Source organism: Vipera berus (genome assembly GCF_964194415.1).
Source record: "Vipera berus genome assembly, chromosome: 3".
NCBI classification, from domain to species: domain Eukaryota; kingdom Metazoa; phylum Chordata; class Lepidosauria; order Squamata; family Viperidae; genus Vipera; species Vipera berus.
In genome coordinates, this window is record NC_138204.1 from 104,796,695 (window position 1) to 104,820,787 (window position 24,093).

The 24,093-nt window shown below is 44.1% G+C and overlaps 1 protein-coding gene across 2 annotated transcripts in view; it reads right to left on the reverse strand.

Moving 5' to 3' along the window:
* Window positions 1-24,093, reverse strand: part of PLA2G4A (phospholipase A2 group IVA) — a 197,356-nt gene that overhangs the window by 74,585 nt on the left and 98,678 nt on the right. For both annotated transcript variants that reach the window (XM_081324965.1, XM_081324966.1), the window contains exons 9-10: window positions 17,430-17,652; window positions 15,179-15,293 (exon numbers count right to left, since the gene is read on the reverse strand). In XM_081324965.1, the coding sequence (XP_081181091.1) occupies window positions 15,179-15,293; window positions 17,430-17,652 (338 nt within the window). The remainder of the gene's footprint in view (window positions 1-15,178; window positions 15,294-17,429; window positions 17,653-24,093) is intronic.

Consider the following 24,093-nt stretch of genomic DNA (forward strand, 5'->3'; position numbering starts at 1 on the left):
TCTTGGACCGACTCCGGGAGGCTAAGATCTTCACGAAACTGGACCTGCGTGGAGCTTACAACCTCGTCAGGGTTCGGCCGGGTGATGAGTGGAAGATGGCGTTTGGTACTCGCTATGGACATTTCGAGTACACGGTGATGCCGTTTGGCCTGACCAACGCCCCCGCTGTGTTTCAGCATTTTATGAATGACATCTTTCGGGATCTGTTGGACCAGTTTGTTGTGATTTACCTGGACGACATCCTGATTTACTCCCCGTCGCGTGAAGCGCATCATCAGCATCTCCGTCAGGTCCTGCAGCGCCTCCGGAAACATCGGCTGTTTGCCAAGTTGGAGAAGTGCCAGTTCTACCAGGTGACCATTGATTTCTTGGGCCACCGCATTTCTCCTGAGGGCATCGCCATGGAACCGAGTAAAGTTGAGTCGTTGCAGAGTTGGCAACCCCCGCGTCGCGTGAAGGATGTTCAGCGACTTCTTGGATTTGCCAACTACTATCGGACATTCATCCCTGGCTTTGCTGCCTTGACAGCCCCCCTCACCCGGCTCCTGCAGAAGAAGACTCGGTTCCAGTGGAACGCCCCCGAACAACAGGCGTTCCAAGCTTTGAAGGACGCCTTCATGAAGGAGCCCATCTTGAAGCATCCTGACCCGCAACGGCCGTTTGTCGTGGAGGCGGACGCCTCCGACATTGCCATTGGGGCCGTGTTACTCCAGGCAGCGACGCCCAACGGTACCCTTTTCCCTTGCGCGTATCACTCTCGGAAATTGAATCCCTCGGAGCGCAACTATACCATCTGGGAGAAGGAGCTGCTGGCCATCAAGGCGGCGTTCGAGGCTTGGAGGCATCATCTGGAGGGGGCGCGGCATCAAATCGAGGTCCGGACGGACCACAAGAATCTGGAAAGCCTGCAGACCGCTCGGAATTTGAACCAACGCCAGATCCGGTGGTCCCTCTTCTTTGCGAGGTTTGACTTCCGGGTGCGGTACATACCAAGCGGGCACAACCAGAGAGCGGATGCTCTGTCCAGGAAGCCCGAGTACACCCGAGTGGAAGACAAGCTTCCGCCCAGGACAGTGATCCCCGTCGAGTCTTTTGCTGCGGTGCGGGAGCCGGTGGATATACGGGCTCGGATCCGGGAGGCGCAGCAGCAGGAGGCGTGGGTGGCTCAGCGGAAGGAAGAGGTGGGGCCAGATTCGCCTTGGTCGGTCACGGATGGACTCCTGTATTATCGTGACCGGCTCTATGTTCCAGGAGGGCCACTCAGGGGACTCGTCCTCAGCCAATGTCATGATAACCCGGCTGCGGGGCATTTTGGCCTGTTCAAGACTCTGAACCTGGTCTCCCGTACATTCTGGTGGCCCCGAGTCCGACACGATGTCCAGTCTTATGTCACCTCCTGCGTCCCATGCAGGCAGGCCAAGTCAACGACAGGGGCCCCGCCTGGTTTACTGCAACCTTTGCCAACGCCCAAGAGACCCTGGGGGGCTGTGTCCATGGACTTTCTGACGGATCTACCCCCATCCTCCGGCTTCACGACAGTGTTTGTGGTGGTGGACATGTTGACCAAGATGGCGCACTTCATCCCCTGTCGCGGCTTACCGTCAGCTCGCGCCACTAGTCGCATGTTCATCCAACAGGTGTTCCGGCTGCACGGCCTTCCCGATAGAGTCGTCTCCGATAGGGGGGCCCAGTTTACAGCCCGCTTCTGGCAGGAGTTGATGCGGGCGTTGGACATTAAGGTTTGCCTCTCGTCCGCGCATCATCCTCAGACCGACGGGGGTACCGAGAAGGTCATCGGCATCTTAGAGCAGTATCTGCGCTGCTACGTTAACCTGCAGCAGGACAATTGGGTGGACTATTTGGCCATAGCCGAGTTTGCCTTTAACAACTCGCAGCACACCTCCACGCAGATGACACCGTTCTTGGCCAACGTGGGTTATCACCCCCGGTTTTTCCCCCTTTCTCCCGTGGACTCACCGGAGCCGGCAGCGAACGAATTCATGGCGGAGTTACAGGCGATCCATCGGTTGGTGCGACGGCAGCTGGAGAAGGCCAAGGCCGACTACAAGAGGTTCGCCGATCGGTCGAGAAGGGATACGCCTCCATTATCGGTGGGGGATCGGGTCTGGCTGTCCACCAGGAACCTACCATCCACTCGGCCGGCGAGGAAGCTGGACCACCGTTACCTTGGACCGTTCCCAGTCGAGGCCGTCATCAACCCGGTCGCCTATCGTTTAACTCTGCCACGTTCCCTGCGCGTGCACCCCGTCTTCCATCGGTCCTTGTTGGTCCCCGAACAACCGGCTTGTCCACTTCGCCAAGCGGAACCTCCCCCATCAGGACCTCGTGATGGCGACAGCACCCCCGAGTACGAGGTCGCCAGCATCAGGGATTCCCGCTGGCTGAAAGGTCGCTTCCAGTACCTGATCGAGTGGAAAGGGTACGGGCCGGAGGACTTCACATGGGAAGACGCGACCGCCGTTCATGCCCCTGCGTTGGTGACTGCTTTTCACGAACAGTTCCCATCCCGACCGCATCCGGATCGGCAGACCCGGGGGAAGGGCCCTGCGGTGCGGGATAGTGTTGTGACTCAGGGCCAGCCTGTGGGTCCGACAGCCGGCTCCGATGTATCGGAGGACTCAGATGTGGGGGAGGAGGGAAACGAACCGGCTGATGATGATTTGGAGGCTTTGCAGAGTCCTCAGCCGGGGACCTCTTCTCAGCTGCGTGAGCCCGAGAGTGCGGAGGAAGATGACCCACAGCTGGCCCTGTTCAAGGACGCCCGACGCAGGAGGCAGTCGAGCAGGAACAAACAAAGAAAGGCTGTGAGACTCCTCGGGAGGAGGCACAGGGAGACCACGCCCTGAGCTCTCTATAAAAGGAGTGTTTGGGGAGGGGCTGGTTGCTGAAAGCAACTTTTCCGCTTGAGAAGACAAGCTCTAGTGTTTTTGTTAACTGCGTAATTAAATCTTGGCAGAAGCCTTTTAGCCTTGGACGCTCTCCAGTCTCTTCTTTTGAATAGGGGTTTGTTAGAAGAGGGCTGGTTCAGAACAATAAGCAACTTGAATAACTTCATCCCTAATTGCTCTCTTTGTAAAGTAAACAACCACATCTCTAGGTAACTTCCTCTGCCTTGCAATCCAGGAGTTCACACGAAAGATTTTATCTATACTTCCCTCAATTTCAGCTGCTGATTGGCCCAGTATCACTTCCAAAGCCTCGGAGACCAGCTGCTTTAAATCTTCTTTAGGATTCTCTTTTAAGCCCCTGATTCTGATAGCAAACTCCATCTGATGGTACTGGACGAGACTCAAGTCTCCATCCATTTTATCCCTTATATTTTCATTCTCTAATACTTTTACTTCTAATATAGATTTCTTTTGACTAAGATCCTCCACTTTTTCATCCAAGCTTTGCACACATACAACCACATTTTCAATTGTAGACAAGATGTCTGCCCTCATTGCTCTAAACTTCTCTTCCAGCTTCTCTTCCATTTTCTCCTCCAGCTTTTCCATCATATCTGACATTAATTGTGTTTTCTTTTCAAAGGCATCCTGTAAATCTTTAAGAGTCAGTGCCGGAGCAGGTGTGGGAGGGAGCAAAGCTTGCAACGAAGTCTGTTGCACCGGGGAAGCCCCCGCACTCCGAAGAACTTTAGAGGCTTTCGTCGCCATCTTCCCCCACTTTCACTTGTTGCGCACTTTCACTTTTAATCCATAAAATCCGTTGAGCTAGAGAGTAAAGATAAAAGTCCACTTCACCTTGACCTCCTGTACCGCTCTGCCTGCGTCTTGATACTAAAGAGTCTTTCCTTCTGGCAGGGGTGGTTGCTAACACTTGGCTCTGCTCCAAAAATCACAGAGCAGAGACGCTGCACAGCCCGGAGCAAACCCAGGCTTCGGGGGGCTCAATCCTTCAGCCGCCCAAACGTAAAGCTCAGGCGGCCCCGGAGAGCTCAACCCCTACCTGGGGCCTCACCCCCTTCTCTTCTCCCGGGGAGGGGGCTTCCAAATCACCAAAACAGCTGATCGGCGCTGTTTTTCAGTGATTCAACAAAGCTGCGGGGCGGACAGCCCAGAGATGGCTGTCTTCAGCGTCGCATCACCACCGGAAGTCCCTCGTAGCCAGTGAGTTTCTAGAACCAATTCAAGATATAAATATATAAGATATAAATAAGGATATATTTATAAAGATATAAATATATCTTTAGTTATGGAACAGGCTACCCTTCCTTATTCAAAATGGGGTGCAACCTGGGAATCATCTTGGATCAACAGAAGGTGGCAGATGTAGAAGTCATCTGTGCAACAAACTAGACCAGCTTTGTGAATAGGTCAAAGTAGTCTCTTTATTGTTCATCTTGATCACCTAGTTACAAGAATCTTGCCAGACTTGTATTTTCTTGGGAACCAGCAGATAAAGGCTTCAGTAGTCTGGCCTCTGCTGCTTCCTCCCACGGAGTGACTCCAAGCTGGAACACCTTTTTATTCCCCCCTCTAGTTTAGCCAGTGATTCCACCAAACATTCCATCCTGTGTGTCAGTTGTGTCCATTCCTGCATTAAGAGGCCCTGCATTTGGTTACTCATATCCTCATCATATCATGCAATGTGCCCTATGTGACCTTGAAAATCATCTGGAAACCACACAGGAAGTGATCAGCATAAGCTTGTGTGATTACCATTCCTGCCCAGGTTGCACTAGTAGCCAGTGAGTTTCTAGAACCAATTCAAGATATAAATATAAATAGGGTTTCCGGTTCCGGACTTTTGGTGCTCCCAGACTCCTTGTGTCACCTGGATTTCTTTTTTTTATTAAAGAGTTTTACAAAAACAAAATTTTACAATACATCCCCAAATCCCTCCCACCCCAAACCCGCCCACTTCCCCCCCCCCCCACTTCCCAGAGCTAAATACAGGATTATAGTTACAATAATCATATTCTAAATAAAAATTATGCATAATATACAATTAACCAAATTCATAATGTGCTTTAACTCCCTTTTAATATAACTACAAACAACGTGCCAATAACAATATCCCACTAAAATCTACTCATAAGCTAAATGGAACTTTTTAGTGCCATATTTGTTCTGAATATAATTTATCCATCTCCTCCAAACTGAAATATATCTTTCCTGTGAATGATCTTTCAAATAAACAGAAATCTTAGACATTTCTGCAAGATTCGAAACTTTAAACACCCATTCTTCTATAGTGGGCAAACTATCCTTCTTCCAATATTGTCCCACCAGTAACCGTGGTGCTGTTATCATGTTCAACATCAAGTTAGTTTCTTTAACATCACAATCTACAACAATACCCAATAGAAACAATTGCGGAGAAAACTTTATCTTTCTCTTAAAAATCTTTTGAATGTTCCACCAAATTTTAATCCAGAAAGCTTTTATATTTCTACAAGTCCACCACATATGAAAATAGGTAGCTTCTAAACTACCACACCACCAACATTTAGACTGTAAATTAGGACACATGTTGGACAACTTCTTGGGATCCAGATGCCATCTATAAAACATTTTATAAAAATTTTCTCTTAAATTTTGAGCCTGAGTAAATTTAACATTTCTGACCCAAATTATCTCCCAGGTGTCCAACAAAATTGGTTCCTGGATATTTTGTGCCCACTTTATCATGCAGTCTTTAACCAGTTCCGTTTCCGAATCCAATTCAATTAAAGCATTATATATCCTCTTTATATGTGCACAATTTAAATCTCTAATTTGCTTTACTAAATTTTGATCTATAATTGTGATGCCAACCTTTTGATCTGACTTCCACCTAGCTTTCAATTGGGTATATTGAAACCAAGAGTAACTTATGTTTTCTTGTCTTAACTCCTCTAATGGTTTAAGTTGCCAATCATTCCCTTGCAATCTAAGTAATTCCTTATAAGAAACCATATCCATACTCACTCCCATAGATACGCCCTCTATCGCGTGTCCAGGAATTCCCCAAATCGGTATTTTATAATTTAACTTATAATAATACTTTTTCCAGACACGCAATAAAGCACTTCTAAGAATATGGGATTTAAAAACCCTGTCCACCTTCTTATCGTAAAGCAAATATGCATGCCATCCATATACCAAATCCCATCCCTCAAGATGAAGTATTCTCTTGTTAGTTAAATAAAGCCAATCACTAATCCAGGTCAAGGCAACCGCATCATAGTACAATTTCAAATTCGGCGCCTTGAGTCCCCCTCTTTCCCTGGCATCTTTTAGAATCTTAAATTTAACTCTTGGTTTTTCCCCCGCCCAGATAAATTTGTTAATACCCTTCTGCCATTGATCAAGGTTGGCATCCTTTTTCAATATAGGTATCATTTGAAACAAAAAGAGAAACTTTGGTAGAACATTCATTTTAACAACTGCAATTCTTCCTGGATTTCTTCATTGGGGGGGCCTGTAAAGGGTTCGAAAGTCGCCCTGGAGGGGCGATGAGCGGGGGAGAGGTCTCTCCAGTCAGCAGTAGAAGGGCGGTGGCCCTCCCGTCGGCTTGGAGCTACTCTCCGAACCGAAGAAGAAAGGATCGGCCACTCCCATTTAGCCATTTCCTGCCAAAGCCAAAAGCACAACAAAGCACTTGAAAGCACTTGAAAACTGGATGAGAATTGCCTTCTTGTTTTCCTAATTGTCTACTTTCTCTGCCAAAAGCTTCTTGAATTTGCTTCCCCCCTGCAAGGAGAGAGGGAAGGGATTTTTTTCCCCAGCCTCCTTAAGAGTGGCCTTTGTCTACATTGAGAGAGAAAAGAAAAAGCCTTGTTCTAAATTATACTGATTTATTGGACTTACTGCCTTTCTACTTTTGGCCCAAAGTTCCAATATTTACAGAAATGGACTATTCTACCTATTAGTCTAAAAAAGGGGACAAAAAAGAAATAAATAAAAAGATACTGTCTGAAAAGGATTTGAAGTACTCTGGGGATATCTAGTGAATGCTATTGGCAAACAAGCTTGCTTACATTTTGGACTGACCTCAGCATTAAGACAAAAACCTGAAATAGCTGGAGATGAATTTGGCTTAGACTTGTGGAGGTGGACTCTTACTGATTTTTGTTTGAAAAATAGCCTCCACCAAGGACTATTTATAATTATTACAAAATGGAGAAGTATCAGTTTATTTTAGACATTATAATTTGTGCACTGACATAATGGAAATTTGGTTTATAGATCCCACGTTTCATGTTAAAAGACGTTTGATTATTCTATTTAAGAATTAAGAATTAGCTAAAATTTAAAACAGAATCTGGTTGTGTAGTTGTAGATTGCTGAACATAGGCTGTGGTCCTGTCAGTAACATGTGATGTATTAGGATGTGAAACAGACAATGTTTATTAGGTAGAACATAGCTACTCGCACTGTGTACATGTTACATGCTATAGTTTTTGCTGTAATAAAATAAGGGAAATTTGGGTTGTGAATATTATTTGGGATGTTAAAGGCTTAATTTGAATAATATAATTAAAATTAAAATTAGGTAAACTTTAATAACAGGACATACTGTAGATATATTTCAATGAAACTGAATTGTCAAATTTTTCAACTGACCATGCTATTTCTAGAAATTTATTAGTTTAAACTGGTTGTATGAAATGTTAAGAGAAATTGAGAAGGATGTTTTGATAATGTAACCTGAATTATGTACTGAAAACTCTGTTACTGGATCTCTGATTACCCAGTCATCATGATGCTTTCTAAATATGTAGATTTTAACTGAAAAACCAATAAAACCTGTTTAAAAAATATATAAATATAAATAAATATAAATAAGGCCATGTTATCTGAGGCTTCCATGGTTTCTGATTATCTTGTCAGACATACATTGTTGGTATGTTGTTGTTAGCTGCGAAGTTGTGTCCAACCCATCGCGACCCCACGGACAACGTTCCTCCAGGCCTTTCTGTCCTCTACCATCTTCTGGAGTCCATTTAAGCTCACGCCTACTGCTTCAGTGACTCCATCCAGCCACCTCATTCTTTGTCGTCCCCTTCTTCTGTTGCCCTCAATCTTTCCCAGCATTAGGCTCTTCTCCAGTAAGTCTTTCCTTCTCATTAGGTGGCCAAAGTATTTGAGTTTCAACTTCAGGATCTGGCCTTCTAAAGAGCAGTCAGGGTTGATCTCCTCTAGGACTGACCGATTTGATCGCCTTGCAGTCCAAGGGTCTCGCAGGAGTCTTCTCCAGCACCATAGTTCAAAGGACTCAATTCTTTGGTGCTCAGCCTTTCTTATGGTCCAAATTTCACTGCCATACATTGCAACTGGGAAGACCACAGCCTTGACTATACACACTTTTGTTGACAGGGTGATGTCTTTGCTTTTTAGTGTGGTGTCAAGATTTGCCATGGCTTTCCTCCCCAGGAGCAAGTGTCTTTTAATTTCTTGGGTACAGTCCCCATCTGTGGTGATCTTGGAGCCCAGGAAAATAAAATCTGTCACTACCTCCATTTCTTCCCCATCTATTTGCCAGGAATTGAGAGGGCCGGATGCCATGATCTTGGTTTTCTTAATGTTAAGTTTCAAGCCAACTTTTGCACTCTCCTTCTTCACTCGCAACAAGAGGCTCTTTAGTTCTTCAGTTTCTGCCATTAGAGTGGTATCATCTGCATATCTTAGGTTGTTGATATTTCTCCCAGCAATCTTAATTCCAATTTTTGATTCATCTAGCCCTGCCTTTCTCTTGATGTGCTCTGCATATAAGTTAAATAGGCAGGGCGACAGTACACAGCCTTGCCAGACTCCTTTCCCAATTTTGAACCAATCAGTGGTTCCGTGTCCAGTTCTCACTGTTGCTTCTTGACTCACATATAGGTTTCTCAAGAGACAAATAAGATGGTCTGGTACTCCCATCTCTTTAAGAACTTGCCACAGTTTGTTGTGATCCACACAATCAAAGGCTTTAGCAGAGTCAATGAAGCAGAAGTAGATGTTTTTCTGGAACTCCCTAGCTTTCTCCATGATACAGCGTATGTTGGCAATTTGATCTTTAGTTCCTTTGCCTCTTCGAAATCCTGCCTGTACTTCTGGTAGTTCTCGATCCACATATTGCTGGAGTCTAGCTTGTAAGATTTTAAGCATAACTTTACTAGCATGTGAAATGAGTGCAATGGTGCAATAGTTTGAACATTCTTTAGTACTCCCTTTCTTTGGAATTGGAATGTAAACTGATCTTTTCCAATCCTGTGGCCACTGTTGAGTTTTCCAGATTTGCTGGAAAATTGAGTGTAGCACTTTTACTGCATCGTCTTTTAAGATTTTGAATAGCTCAACTGGAATACTGTCACCTCCACTAGCTTTGTTGTTGCTCAGTTTTTCTAAGGCCCATTTCACTTCACATTCTAGGATGTCTGGCTCGAGGTCAGTGACCACCTCATGGTTGTTATCAGGGACGTTAAGCTCATTCTTATATAGTTCTTCTGTGTAATTTTGCCACCTCTTCTTATCTCTTCTGCCTCTGTTAGGTCCCTGCCATTCTGGTCCTTTATCATGCTCATTTTTGCATTAAACGTTCCCTTCATCTCTCCAATTTTCTTGAAGAGATCTCTGGTCCTCCCTATTCTATTGTTTTCTTCTATTTCTTTGCACTGTTCATTTAAGAAGGCATTCTTATCTCTTCTAGCTATTCTCTGGAATTCTGCATTCAATTGGGTGTATCTTTCTTTTTCTCCCTTGCCTTTTGCTTCCCTCCTTTCCTCAGCTATTTGCAAAGCTTCCTCAGACAGCCATTTTGCTTTCTTGCATTTCTTTTTCTTTGGGATGGTTATAGTTGCTACCTCTTGTACAATGTTGCAAACCTCTGTCCATAGTTCTTCAGGCACTCTGTCTATCAGATCTAGTTCCTTAAATCTATTTGTCACCTCTACTGTATATTCAACAGGGATATGATTTAATTCATACCTGAGTGGCCTAGTGCTTTTCCCTACTTTCTTCAGTTGAAGCCTAAACTTTGCAATGAGAAGATCATGGTCTGAGCCACAGTCAGCTCCTGGTCTTGTTTTTACTGACTGTATAGAGCTTCTCCATCTTTGGCTGCAGAGCACATAGTCAATCTGATTTCTGTGTTGACCCTCTGGTGATGTCCATGTGTAGAGCTGTCTCTTGTGTTGTTGGAAGAGAGTGTTTGCTATGACCATCATATTCTCTTGACAAAATTCTATCAGCCTGTGACCTGCTTCATTTTGTACTCCAAGGCCAAACTTGCCTGTTATTCTGGTTATCTTTTGGTTTCCTACTTTAGCATTCCAATCCCCCATGATGATAAGGACATCATTTTTTGGTGTTAGTTCTATAAGGTGCTGTAGGGCTTCAAAGAACCGATCAATTTCATCCTTTTCAGCACCTGTGGTTGGGGCATAGACTTGGACTACTGTGAATGGTTTGCCTTTGATTCAAACTGAGATCATTCTGTCATTTTGGGGATTGTATCCCAGTATTGCTTTTCCTACTCTTTTATTGACTATGAAGGCTACTCAATTTCTTCTGAGGGATTCTTGCCCGCAGTAGTATACCTGATGATCATCTGAATTAAATTCACCCATTCCTGTCCATTTTAGTTCGCTGATTCCTAAGATGTCGATGTTCAGTCTTGTCATCTCTTGTTTGACCACATCCAGCTTGCCTTGATTCATGGATCTTACATTCCAGGTTCCTATGGAGAAAAAATCTTTACAGCATTGGATTTTCCTTTCACCACCAGATACATCCACAGCTGAGCGTCCCTTCGGCTTTGGCCCAGCCGCTTCATTCTTTCTGGTGCTACTAGTACTAGCCCTCTGCTCTTCCCCAGTAGCATATTGGACACCTTCCGACCTGAGGGGCTCATCTTCCAGCGTCATATTGTTTTGCCTTTTGGTACTGTCCATAGGGTTTTCATGGCAAAGAAACTGGAGTGGGTTGCCATTTCCTTCTCCAGTGGATCACGTTTTGTCAGAACTCTCTGCTATAACCTGTCCGTCTTGGGTGGCCCTGCATGGCATAGCTCATACCTTCATTGAATTATGCAAGCCCCTTCGCCACGACAAGGCAGTAATCCATGAAGGGGGTTCGTATGTTACTTAAATACTATATATTAAACAGTACCATCTATTAGGACCCAACATACACAGCCAACTTCTCGGCTGCTGTGGCTTCCGTCTGGAATAGCATCTCTCTAAAGATACATGTACCTCCCTCAAAAAATGAGATTCTAGAAGTCCTTAAAACTGAGATCCTTGGCTTCCGGTTTGTGCGTGCGGCACCAGCGGCCGTGCAAGAAGAGCCCTCTCCCCGCCGTCCGTTCTTTCTTCCTTGGAGGACCCTGAAAAGGGTAGAAATTTGCCCTGCAGGGGCGACCACCTTGAGGAGGCTCTCCTTGTGATCACAGAAGGGCGGCAAACCTCTGTTTGATCCAGAGCAGCTCCTCTGGCCCAAAGAAGAACAGATCGGCCATTAAGATGGCCGATCATCAAGCTGTTCCCTGCTGAAAGCCAAAAGCACTATCAAGCACAATGAAGTAATCTGGAGGATCTGGGTGAGACCGTACCTTTCTTATTCCCCCAACTACTTTCCTGTGGGGCCTTTTTGAAAATCTCCTCCCCCTCTTTTGAAAGATCAGCAACTGCTTACTTGGGGAACAAAAAATTTAAAGCCTTAAAAGAAACCAAATGATTAAGTTAAAAAATTAAGCAACCTTATTTGTACCTATGGAATTCCTGGGCTATTAGAAAGCTTTTATTTCTGCGGGGACCTATTGCCCTATTTTCTGCTGAAGCTGTGAAAGAAGATGAAAAGAAAAAAATGGATTAATTGGATAAAAGCCTCACATCAGTCTGGAAAAAGATTTTACATCTTATTTTATATGCTATTGATGACATCTTGAGGCGAAACCTGGTATAGCAAGTAAACCTTTTCTTTATTGTGAGAGCTGGCTAAAACACAGATTTGTCCTTGACACTATCTTTAAAGAAAAGAATTGGGAACACCTGGCACCGAAAACAATCTCTAGGAATAGTGGAGGTGGACACTCACTGACTCACTCACTGATTTTAAAAGCCTCCACGAAAGACCTATTTGTAAACATCAAAGAAATGGAGGATTATAACCTTAACTACAAACTGATATTTGAAACAATCCTGGCAATGGCTGAGCAAATGAAAGCCAGACTGCAAGATAAATCTGACAGCTTAAATCTACCAAATTAAACTTTGACTTTAAATGAGGAATTGACAATCCAAAAACAAATAGAAGAGGAAATTAACATCAATAGGAGACCCTAAAGAACAACAAATACAATCTATTGAGAACCTTGATGCCCAAATCTCAATTTTAACTATAAAACCTACAATTCAAAAAACAATAGAAGCCGAAGAAAGCAACACCAAGAGGCTTTCAGAACCTAGCCAACCAAATAATAACTATAACACCGGTCATCACCTCTTACCTAAGCCATATGGAATTGGAAGAAGAAGACGACCAGACTGAACTAATGACAACTATACCATACCAAACATTGAGAATTGATCTATTAAAGCAACATCTCAATGATTACAAAGGGGACACTTTCTTTGCAAAACTGACAATTGGATGGTCTCCCTGGATTCAAACAATGTGTGTAGGAAGAAAGGGAAACACATTTGAGAATCTAAAGGCACTGATATGGAAGCCTGATTGGCACAAAAAGAAGGCGAGAGTTAGATTTAAAAAATTGGATTTGTCTTTTTGTTGGGACTTGTAATGATAGAGCTTAAAATTTCTTTTAATGGGCTAAGAGGAATCTTCAAAAGATATAAACTGATTCTATACTTAGGTTTTAGATTTTTAAGGGAAAGCAAAATTAGCTATCAGAACATAACTGAATTATATTATAGAATTTAGAATATAATAAAATACATTATTTTAATAATTGATGAACTATTAAGATGATAAATAGAATACATTTGTTGTAATGATAGAGTTTAAAATTTCTCTTAATGGGCTAAGGAGAATCTTTAAAAGATATAAACTGATTTTATATTTAACTTTTAGACTTCCAAGGGAAAGGAAAGTTAGCTATTAGAATTGATTTATATTATAGAATTTGGAAGGATACAACAAAAGATATTTCTTCAATAATTGGTGAACTATTAAGATGAACAACAGAATATACTTGTATAAAATAAGAATGCACTGAAATGAACAATGTATGTATTTTAGACAGAATAATTACTATATAATGAAATGGGGGAAATGTGGGCTACCTGAAAATTAAGTTTTCCTCTATATATTGCAGGGTACTTTGGAACATTCTCTTGCAATTACCGTAGGTAAAATTCAAAAACAGGACATGGATATGTATAAGTGAAAATATATTGAAAATTGTTCTAATTGATTGTGTCACAATTAGAAATGTATTAATTTGATCAATTTGATTATGGTATCATAACTAAGGGAATCTGAGAGGGATTTTTTGTTGACGTAACTTGAGCTATCTACAAATGATTTTGTTATTTATTTATTTATTTATTAAATTTTTATACCGCCCTTCTCCCGAAGGACTCAGGGCGGTGTACAGGGCAATAAATATCAAAATACAAAATACAAAAGTTAAAAAAGAATTAAATAATTATGCCCAGTATAATACAATAATTAAAATTATGCTAAAACCCAACCCCAAACCCCAACCCCATCAGGGGAAGGGCATTCTCAGTGGGTGCGCCAGCCCTCTGGAACTGCTTACCAACTGAAATCCGGATGGCCCCCGACCTCCGCACCTTCCGGCGCGACTTAAAGACTTACCTATTCCAGCAGTCCGGCCTGGCCTGATAGCTCTGATAGCTCTGATAGCTCTAATTGGGGTCCCAGTTTGTTTTGTTTTGATTATTGTTTTTCAATACTGTTTCATTATGTTGCTTATCTTACTCTGTACACCGCCCCGAGTCCCTCGGGAGAAGGGCGGTTTATAAAAACAAACAAACAAACAAATAAATAAATAAATAAATAAATAAATAGGTTTTTAGATCGCGTCGGAAGGAGCGAAGGTCGGGGGCCATCTGGAGCTCAACCAGCAAGCGGTTCCATAGGTCTGGCGCGCCCACAGAGAACGCCCTCCCCCTGGGGGCCACCAATCGACATTCTCTGATTGGAGGCACCCTGAGGAGGCCCACTCTGTGGGAGCGCACTGGACGGAGGGAAGTTGACGCTGGCAGCAGGTGCTGCCATAGGTAGTCCGGACCCATGCCATGTTGACTTATAGGTCATTACCAGCACCTTGAATCTCACCCGGAGGGCAACTGGCAGCCAATGCAGCTCGCGGAGCAGAGGTGTAACATGGGAGTATCAGGAGACCCCCAACACCACTCGCGCAGCTGCATTCTGCACCAGTTGAAGCCTCCGAGTGGTCCTCAAGGGCAGCCCCATGTAGAGAGCATTGCAGTAGTCCAAACGAGAGGTCACGAGCGCATGAGTGACTGTACGCAAGGCATCCCGGTCCAGATAGGGCCGCAGCTGGCGCATCAGGCGAACCTGGGCGAAGGCCCCCCTAGTCACAGCTCCTATATGATCTTCTAAGGAGAGCTGTGAATCTAGGAGGACCCCCAAGTTACGAGCCCTATCTACGGGGGGTAATAACTCACCCCCCATAGTAAGAGATGGAATAATCTGAATTTCCTGAGATGCCGGCACGCACAGCCACTCAGTCTTGTCAGGGTTGAGCTGAAGACTGTTCCTCCCCATCCAGACCCGGATCTCACCCAGAGGCTTCATATAGATGTTGAACAGGAGGGCGAGAGGACCGATCCCTGAGGAACTCCACAAACGAGAGGCCTCAAGGTCGACCTCTGCCCCCCTGCCAACACCGACTGCGAACGTCCCAGAAGGTAGGAGGAGGACCACTGAAGAACTGTGCCTCCCTGTGCCTCCCACCGTATTGCTTCATAAATAGCTGGATGTAAAATTAAAAAATCAATAAAACTTGTATTTTCTTTTTTAAAAAACTGAGATTCTTCTTCCAAGCTCTGAAGTATGGTGATTGTTGAGCCCCTGATGGGTGTGTTTTGGGTAATTTGTCTTGCCTGGACATTCATGTTTTTTTTTCCTGTCTACAACTGTTTCTTTTATAAGTCACCCATATTCATTCTTGAATAGGATGGTCTTAAATAAATAAATAGCAAGGTTGACTTAACCCAGATAGTGAGAACACTGACCTGCAAACATCAGTTCTGACACATCAGGTTTAACATGAAGACAGGTAAAAAGTGGCAAAGCTGACTGCGCTTTGTTGATTTTTCCCCTCATATGAGATAAAGTGATATCCATTCTCTGCAAAAAAGGAGACAGAAGAAGTTTAATATTTGAACAGAAGCTGATGTATTTTATATTTCATATTTCTTAATCGCCCATCTCCCTCAGAATTTTATATTTTTAAAAATACAAAAGTTATTTCAGTTCAGATTACTTCATTATGGTCATAATCAGCTGAACACACACCAAACTATAACAGAATTATCTATAGGGAAATTATGAATTAATAATATTGTAATAAAAACTAAGAAAGACTTCTTACTACTGATTAGCCTGGTCAAAAATCAGGACTTGGTCATAGCTGGGTCTGTTTATTGGACTTATAAACCATTCTTTCAAAATCTGAGCAACTTATGTGCCTGTTATCTATAATTTTTATAATAAATAATACTAATTATAATAAAATTTAAAAACAGTGAATATATTATTCATATACTAGGGAACTCAAAGTATACTGTATATTAGGAAACGCAAAGTATTTTCAACTGATGTACAACAGATTATATTGCTGATGTAAATGGGTGTTATTTAATTTTATGTGCTAAAATAGAGACTATACTAGCTAAAGTTAATGTTTATGGACCTAACTTAGATTTTCCTATTATGTTTTATGAAAGTTTTTTGACATTTGAATGAGTATATTTATGATAAAGTGGTAATACATTAGAAGTATTGGGCAGCTATTGCTGCTTTCTGAGTAACCAAAAGGCAGAGCCCAACTCACATTTACATTAGATTATGTTGTAGTTATAATTAGAATTCAAACCATTGGTTTAATTGTGATTAATGAAATTTTCTCATCGTTATCTGCAGTTTCTGCTACAAAGTCAGCAGTTCTAATGCATCAAGCTGTATTTTCACATGCATATAAAGGTAGTCCCCAAGGTACAAACGTAATGGAGCCTGGCCATTAGGCTCGGAAATAAAAAAAAACACCTCCTCATCAAATGAATCAGACTTAATTTTACAAATTTTTAAAATCAAATTTATTAATTAAATCAAATGTGTTATTAAATGAAAGAAGATCTGACTTACTATTTCCTCTGATAGCTACCATGTTAACTGAACTGGGAGGGTTTCCCACCAGCTGCCAATCAGCTATTTCTAGTGAGCTGGTTCAGGAACTAAATTGCCTCCAAGCAGGGTTTGCAAGCCAACAGTTATTTTAAAAAAAACAACCAACAACTGCTGCTAGCCAGCTCAAGTGTCTTCAGCTGCCCAGAGAGGGGGTTGGACTGTTGCTTTAATAAAAACCACTAGCTTAAGAGCCAGCCAGACACCCAGAGGGAGATGTGGGAGGGATTTGCAAAACTCTCGGTTTGCAATAGTAACAGAGATGGAAGGGACCTTGAGGTCAGCTAGTCTAATCCACTGCTCTCACAAGAGAGTATTTCTGATAAATAGTTATCCAGTCTCTTCTTTAAAGCTTCCAGTGATGGGGCACCCACAACTTCTGGAGGCAATTTAAATTTAAAACCTAGAAACTACAGTAATATATCCTAATTTCAAAAATAAAACTCAATAGTTTGCAAGCACAATAGTTTGCAAAGTACAGTGCTTAAAAAGCAGAGCAGTTCCCAAACTGCTTGTAAACAGTTTGCAAGCAGTTTGGGAACTGCTCTGCTTTTTAAGTACTGTACTTCATAAACTATTGTGTTTGCAAACTATAGATTTAACAAAAAAATATTTTAAAATACTTACAGAAGTAATTGTAGCACTCGAGCCCAGGCAGTAGCAGATTGCAGCAAAAGCAAAAACTTTTGCCAGTTCAGCATTTGTTTGGCTATGTGACCAGAAACAAAAAACAAAACAAAAACACCATTCCGGCTTTTCTTAGTCCGAATGGCCCAGGCAAGTCACAGAAATAAAAATGGCCTCCACTGCAGTAGAGACTGAAATCAAGTCACAGTTGATTTCAGCTACAGAGGCCTGTTTTTAGTTGCAGTTTTGAATTTCTAATGTAAGTAGTACCCTTTCTGAATTAATTCATTTTTGTGAAAACTCGCAGAATAAACACTTGTACCTGGAGGATTACCTGTACACACATCTCTGTAGAGAAAAGAATGAGGAAGTCAAGGGAAGAAAGGAAGCCACGATGATTATTATGCACCTAAGATTTAAACAGATTCACTAAATGTTTTGACCAATGCTTACGTTTTGAATCAGTGTTTCTCCTATCAACATTCCAAAGATATCTGTAAATGTCACAGGCTGCCCAGACCTCTTTTTTTTCCACAGTGCTTCAATGTATCGCTTCACTTTCTGGGGTGTAAGTAGTTTCAGTGGGGTGTGACTAATACTGTTCCTCAACTCAACATTTATCTCCTTTGGCCCTTTTGCTGGGAAGTCTGGATGAGAATAGAGGGTTGACATATACCTATGAACAGATCAAAACAATATTTTAGTGCAGGGCTTTTCAACCTTTTCACCCATTGTACTACTTTTAGGATAAGGCACTATCCGAGTATCACCAGTCGCCCAGCAAGGTGTCAAAAACTTGACCAAAAAAAAAAAAGAAAAGAAAAAATGATAAAGTACAGGTAGTCCTCGACTTACAATAATTCGCTTAGTGACTGTTTGAAGTTATAAGAGCACTAAAAAAGTGGCTTATGACCATTTTTCACACTTATGATTGTTGCAGCATCCCCAGGGTCATGTGATTTACATTCGGATGCTTGGCAACTGATTCATACTTATGACGTTCAGTGTCCCAGGTTCATGTGATCACCTTTTGCAACTTTTTGACAAGCAAAGTCAATGGTTGGGGGGCTGTGGCCAGCTCATCACTCAGGTTGCAGGGTGCCTGGGGAGGGAAAATCTGGGGGTCTCTTGTAGAGGGGGCTGGGACTGGGGTGGGTGTCTTCCTTCCCTCCCTCTCTCCCATTGTCCCTTCCTTTCTTCTTTCCTTCCTTCTTTCCTTCCTTTCACCTTTCACCCTTTCCTTTCTCTTTCCTTCTTTCCTCAACTTTCTCCCTCTCTTTTCCCTACTTGCTCCTCTTCTTGCTCTCACATTTCTCTCTTCCCTTTCCTTTTCTTCCCTTCACTTTTTCATCCATTTATTTCTTTTCCTTCCCTTCCCCATCCATGTATTTTTCCTTTCCCTCCCTCCCCATTTGGTCAGCCGGTAAAATTGTCTTGACAGTGTTGTGATTCAGTGTCAGCCTGTGCTCCCAGCAGCTGAGTCCAATGAATCTGAGGAGGAGGAAGAGGGGTTTGGACAGCCTTTGGTGTCAGAGGGAGGCTCTGATGCACTGCAGGACTCTCAGCCTGGCCCCTCCAGTCATGTTCCTGAGGCTCAGCTGTGTGAGTACAAGGTGTTGGACTCAGAAAGTCACAGCTGAATCTGTTCAGAGATGCTAGAAGCAGAAGGCAATCCAGCAGAGCAGAGCAGAGAAAATCAATGAGGCAACTCAGTGAGAGGAGGAGAAAGCAGTGAGAAGCCACGCCTTGGGACTGATAATAAAAGGGGAAGGTGTGGGCGGGGCTGGTTGCTGAAGGCAACCATTTGGAGACATTCTAAGAAATTCTGGTCTGTTCTTGCTACTTCTGTTTAACTCTTGTTTGTTGACTCGTTTGATATTTTGATTCATTTATTGAAGGAAATATTCTGTTGCTTTTTTGTTTGAACTGTAAATAAATTTGGGTTGGGTTTTTCCAGCCTATTGAAAAGGAAAAAGGGGTTGTCCCTGACACACAAACAAGGCCGGTCGTAGGCTGGAACAAAACAGACAGATCCCTCCAGGGGAGTTTAAAAAAAAGAAAAAAGGAGAGACAAGGCAGCTTTCTCAACCAGGAACCCTCCAGCAGGTGGGGGGCTTGGTGTCCTCTCTTGCCAAGAAGAATTGTGGGAGTCGGGTGACCTGGAAGACCACCTGGTCTTGGCGGAGCTCCTTAATGTTCTCGGAAAGACAAGAGGGTTTCTCCGGGGACATCAGGATGCCACCTTACTACCTGACAGGTAGAGACTCGGGACTGCTCCTCTTTTTGATCCTGGCTGGGAAAAGGTGTGTGTGTGTGTGTTTATGAGGAAAAAAGACAGGACTTGGGTACAGGATGCGTCTTCCCACTCTGGAGAGCCCCGCTTTCCCCAGCACATTGGTCCTGGCCTTATTCGCAGGAGAGGAAGGCCGCTTGCCGCGCTGCCTTGGGACCCTCCATGGAAGCCAAGAGCAAATGTGCAGCTTTGGCTGGAGAGTTCAGGGAAAGGGCACCTGGGAGCACTCCGGGGGTGAAGAGCCAAAGGGCTCCCCCAATGGCATCTGGCCTGGCCCTCTGCAACTTGGCCGCGCCACCGGGAGGCCCCATTGGGGGTGGCATGCTCTGGCTTCCCAGGCTCAACTGGCAGAGGGTGAGCTGTGCCCACGGGCCACTCGGCGCTCTCACCTGCACCAACCAGGCGAGTGCAGGGAACCAGAGCAGGGCAGCTGCCTCCCCCTGCTGGGCCCGACACCACCCCTACTTGGCCATGAGGGAGTGGTGCCTGCCCTGCCTCGCCAGGCATTGGATGCTCCTTTCCTCCCTACACTATTCGCAGGAGAGGAAGGCTGACTGCTGCGCTGCCTCTGGACCCTCCGCAGAAGCCAAGAGGGCCAGGAGCGAAAGCACAGCTTTGGCCGGGGAGTTCAAGGAAAGGGTGCCTGGAAGCGCTCCATGGGTGAAGAGCCAGAGAGCTCTTGCGAGGGCATCTGGCCCAGCCCTCCGCAGCTCAGCTGTGCCATGGTGAGGTCCCGTCGCAGGCGGCATGCTCTGGCTTCCCGGGCTCAGCTGGCAGAGGGCGAGCAGTGCCCGCCGGCTGCCCAGTGCTCCCACCTGTGCCAACCAGGCAAGCACAGGGAAGCAAAGCAGGGTGGCCGCCTCCCCCCACCAGGCTTGGCGCCTCCCCTACCTGGCCATGAGGGAGTGGGGCCTGCCCTACCTGCCCGATTGCCTCGCCAGCAGCGACTGCTCCCTCCCTCCCCACCTGACGCCCTTCACTGGCCACTGGATAGAGAAGTCGGGCAGGGGACAGGCAAAGGTCACAGTCGCTTCTCCGCAGGATGCGCCAGCCATTGGAACTGCGCCACCTATGCCCCCCTCCCCTGGCCACTGCTCTGGCTCCGGGGCTGCCCGCGGACTTACCTCCTCCACTTTGCGCCCCTTCAGCTGTGCGCCCTGCCGGCCTAGCCATGTTGCTGACAGAGCTCTACAGGGGTCGCGGGCCGGAGCTGCCCGGATCTCCCTGCCGTCTCCTTCACCAGAGCTGCCCACAGCGCCCCCCGTGGCTCCCTTTGTGACTGGCGGAGTTTGTTCCTAGAGAGCACAAGTCCTCCCCGCCTGTGTCTGAGCAACCCGGCCAGGAAAGCGGCGGGAAGTCACTCTGGCTCCCCCTTTCCCCAAGGGGGAAACTGAGGCCAGGGGGGATCACACGCAGGCGCCCCGTGGTGACGCTCAAGAGCTGCTTGGCCATTGTAATTTTGCCCCATTTTATGAATTTCTCTTGCCATATTTGTTCGGTGAATTCCTGCACTTGTTAATTTAGTCCCAGAGTTGTTTGAATCTGGCTTGAATTTGCTTCTCAGAAGGTCGCAAAAGTGGATTACGTGATCTCCCTGGAACAATGCAATTTGCAAGCAGCATTTTTTCTGCAAGCAAGTGAGCTGGGCAGGAGCCCAGGATCGGCGTATGCAGCTACAGCTGACCCGTGCTTCTGGGTGGCTCCGCAGAAGCACAGCTCAGCTGTAGCTGCAGATGCTGGTCCCAGCTCACTTGCTTGCACTTCTGGAAAACATGTTGCTTGCTAACTGAAGCTCCAGGATCAGTGTCGGGCTACAGCTCATCCATGCTTCTAGGTGGCTGTATCAGCTGTAGCCCCCACTACAATTAGCTAGGCCTTGCGTACCACCAGCCAGGTGTTCGCGTACCACTAGTGGTATGCATACCACCGGTTGAAAAATTCTGTTTTAGTGCACATAAAATAGACCAAAGATGGTCACAAGATCTTCAATAATAGTGATGAATGTACGAGGGGGTGCTCTCTTCTACTCACAAATCCTGCTTAAAGAACAGATGGCAGTCATGGCTAGGGGGGGCCTTTGTACAAGTGTGGGTTATGCATCAGTTATCCACCCAACCCACCATAATGAGGAAGCAGGGAATGCTATGGGACCTTCTGAAGAAGATCCATTTAGCAGGACCAAGAACAAGGGCCTTTTCTGTAGTGACTCCTTCCCTGTGGAACATCTTCCCTGCAGAGATAAGATTGACACCTTTTTGCACAGCCCTGAAGACATGGTTTTGCCAGTGGGCCTGGGGACCCAGAATGATATGATCTGATTATTGTGGCTGATCTGATTATTATCACCAGGGGGGTGGATTTTGAACTGATGTTTTATCTTTGTAAGCTGCCTGGAGTCACCAAGAGGGCATTGGGAAGCCATGTAATTTTTTAAATAAATAAATAAGAGAAAAGGGGAGGGGAGGAGAAAAGAGACAAAACACTGGTGAATCTTAAGAAAAATCAATCTATCATTTTGTAAATTACAAAGTTTTGCATCTTTACATTTATCTAAAATAACTTATATCCATAACACATAATATTGAATAAAATTCTAATTGCTTATACTCGGTCCACTGATTAAGTGGGAAACAGAATATGTATTTCTCTAATCTCTGTGTTTAAGATAATATGATACCAGAAACATAGTTTTTAAGAGAGATTACTTCAGTTTAAGAATTCTAATTTTATCATTTTAAATTATATTTATTGATCCTCAAAATAAATCTGACAGTAATTATACCATTTTTAAACCTCATTTTGACTAAGTTTATTCTGAAAAACTGATAAAATTCCATCTAGCACTGCAACCTTTCTAGCTTTTACAACAGGAAAATATTGTTTGTTTATTGAATGTATTCCATTGTTACAATTGACTCTTCATCATTTACATTAGCTATCAATATGAAATAATAGAATATTCCAAAAAAGAAAACAAAGTAATATTATGAAGTTGTTTTAGTCCTATCTATTTTTACTTTATTCAATTCCAAAGAATGTTCAAACTATCGCACCATTCCACTCATTTCACATGCTAGTAAAGTTATGCTTAAAATCTTACAAGCTAGATTCCAGCAGTATGTGGATTGAGAACTAACAGAAGTACAGGAAGGATTTCGAAGAGGCAGAGGAACTAGAAATCAAATTTCCAACATACGCTGTATCATGGAGAAAGCTAGGGAGTTCCAGAAAAACATCTACTTCTGCTTCATTGACTCTGCTAAAGCCTTTGATTGTGTGGATCACAACAAACTGTGGCAAGTTCTTAAAGAGATGGGAGTACCAGACCATCTTATTTGTCTCTTGAGAAACCTATATGTGGGTCAAGAAGCAACAGTGAGAACTGGACACGGAACCACTGATTAGTTCAAAATTGGGAAAGGAGTCTGGCAAGGCTGTATACTGTCGCCCTGCCTATTTAACTCTTATGCAGAGCACATCAAGAGAAAGGCAGGGCTAGAAGAATCAAAAATTGGAATTAAGATTGCTGGGAGAAATATCAACAACCTAAGATATGCAGATGATACCACTCTAATGGCAGAAAGTGAAAAGGAACTAAGGAGCCTCTTGTTGCAGGTGAAGAAGGAGAGTGCAAAAGTTGGCTTGAAACTTAACATTAAGAAAACCAAGATCATGGCATCCGGCCCTATCAATTCCTGGCAAATAGATGGGGAAGAAATGGAGGTAGTGACAGATTTTATTTTCCTGGGCTCCAAGATCACCACAGATGGGGACTGCACCCAAGAAATTAAAAGACACTTGCTCCTGGGGAGAAAAGTCATGGCAAATCTAGACAGCACACTAAAAAGCAGAGACATCACCCTGCCAACAAAAGTGCGTATAGTCAAGGCTATGGTCTTCCCAGTTGCAATGTATGGCTGTGAAAGTTGGACCGTAAGAAAGGCTGAGCGCCAAAGAGTTGAGGCTTTTGAACTATAGTGCTGGAGAAGACTCCTACAAGTCCCTTGGACTGCAAGGCGTTCAAACTGGTCAGTCCTACAGGAGATGAACTCTGACTGCTCTTTAGAAGGCCAGATCCTGAAGTTGAAACTCAAATACTTTGGCCACATAATGAGAAGGAAGGACTCACTGGAGAAGAGCCTAATGCTGGGAAAGATTGAGGGCAACAGAAGAAGGGGACGACAAAGAATGAGGTGGCTGGATGGAGTCACTGAAGCAGTAGGCGTGAGCTTAAATGGACTCCAGAAGATGGTAGAGGACAGGAAGGCCTGAAGGAATGTTGTCCACGACAGGTCGGACACGACTTCACAACTAACAATAACAACAACATTTTTACTTACCCTCCTAGTACAGTACTCAGATGCTTGCTGTGGCTCTCTGGGATCTTTTTTAAATTTTGAAAATTTGACCTAAGCTACCAGAAGACTCAATCTTTCTTCAAGCAGTAAGAGAACTTTACTCTAGAGCATAGGTTGGCGCAGCCTCCACATGATGCAACCGGCCCGCAGGCCGGCAGTTGGACACCCCTGCTCTAGAGCTATCCCACCAAGCTATCTTCTGGGAAAGATATCTTCAAGGGACTGTGATTTTGCTTTACTATATCCTCTAAGAACTACTTGTTTAGAAATCAATCAAATCCAATTATTCTAAGGATGCAGTCATAATAAATAGCATAGTTGCTTTCATGTTATTAAGTGATTTTTTAATTTCAGTACATTTATACCAGGCTTGAGCTATACTGAAGTTTTGTTGCAGACAATTTCAGCTGATTAGTGAACCATACACTGTAAGTATAAGGCAAATTTGTTTTTATAGATTTCAATT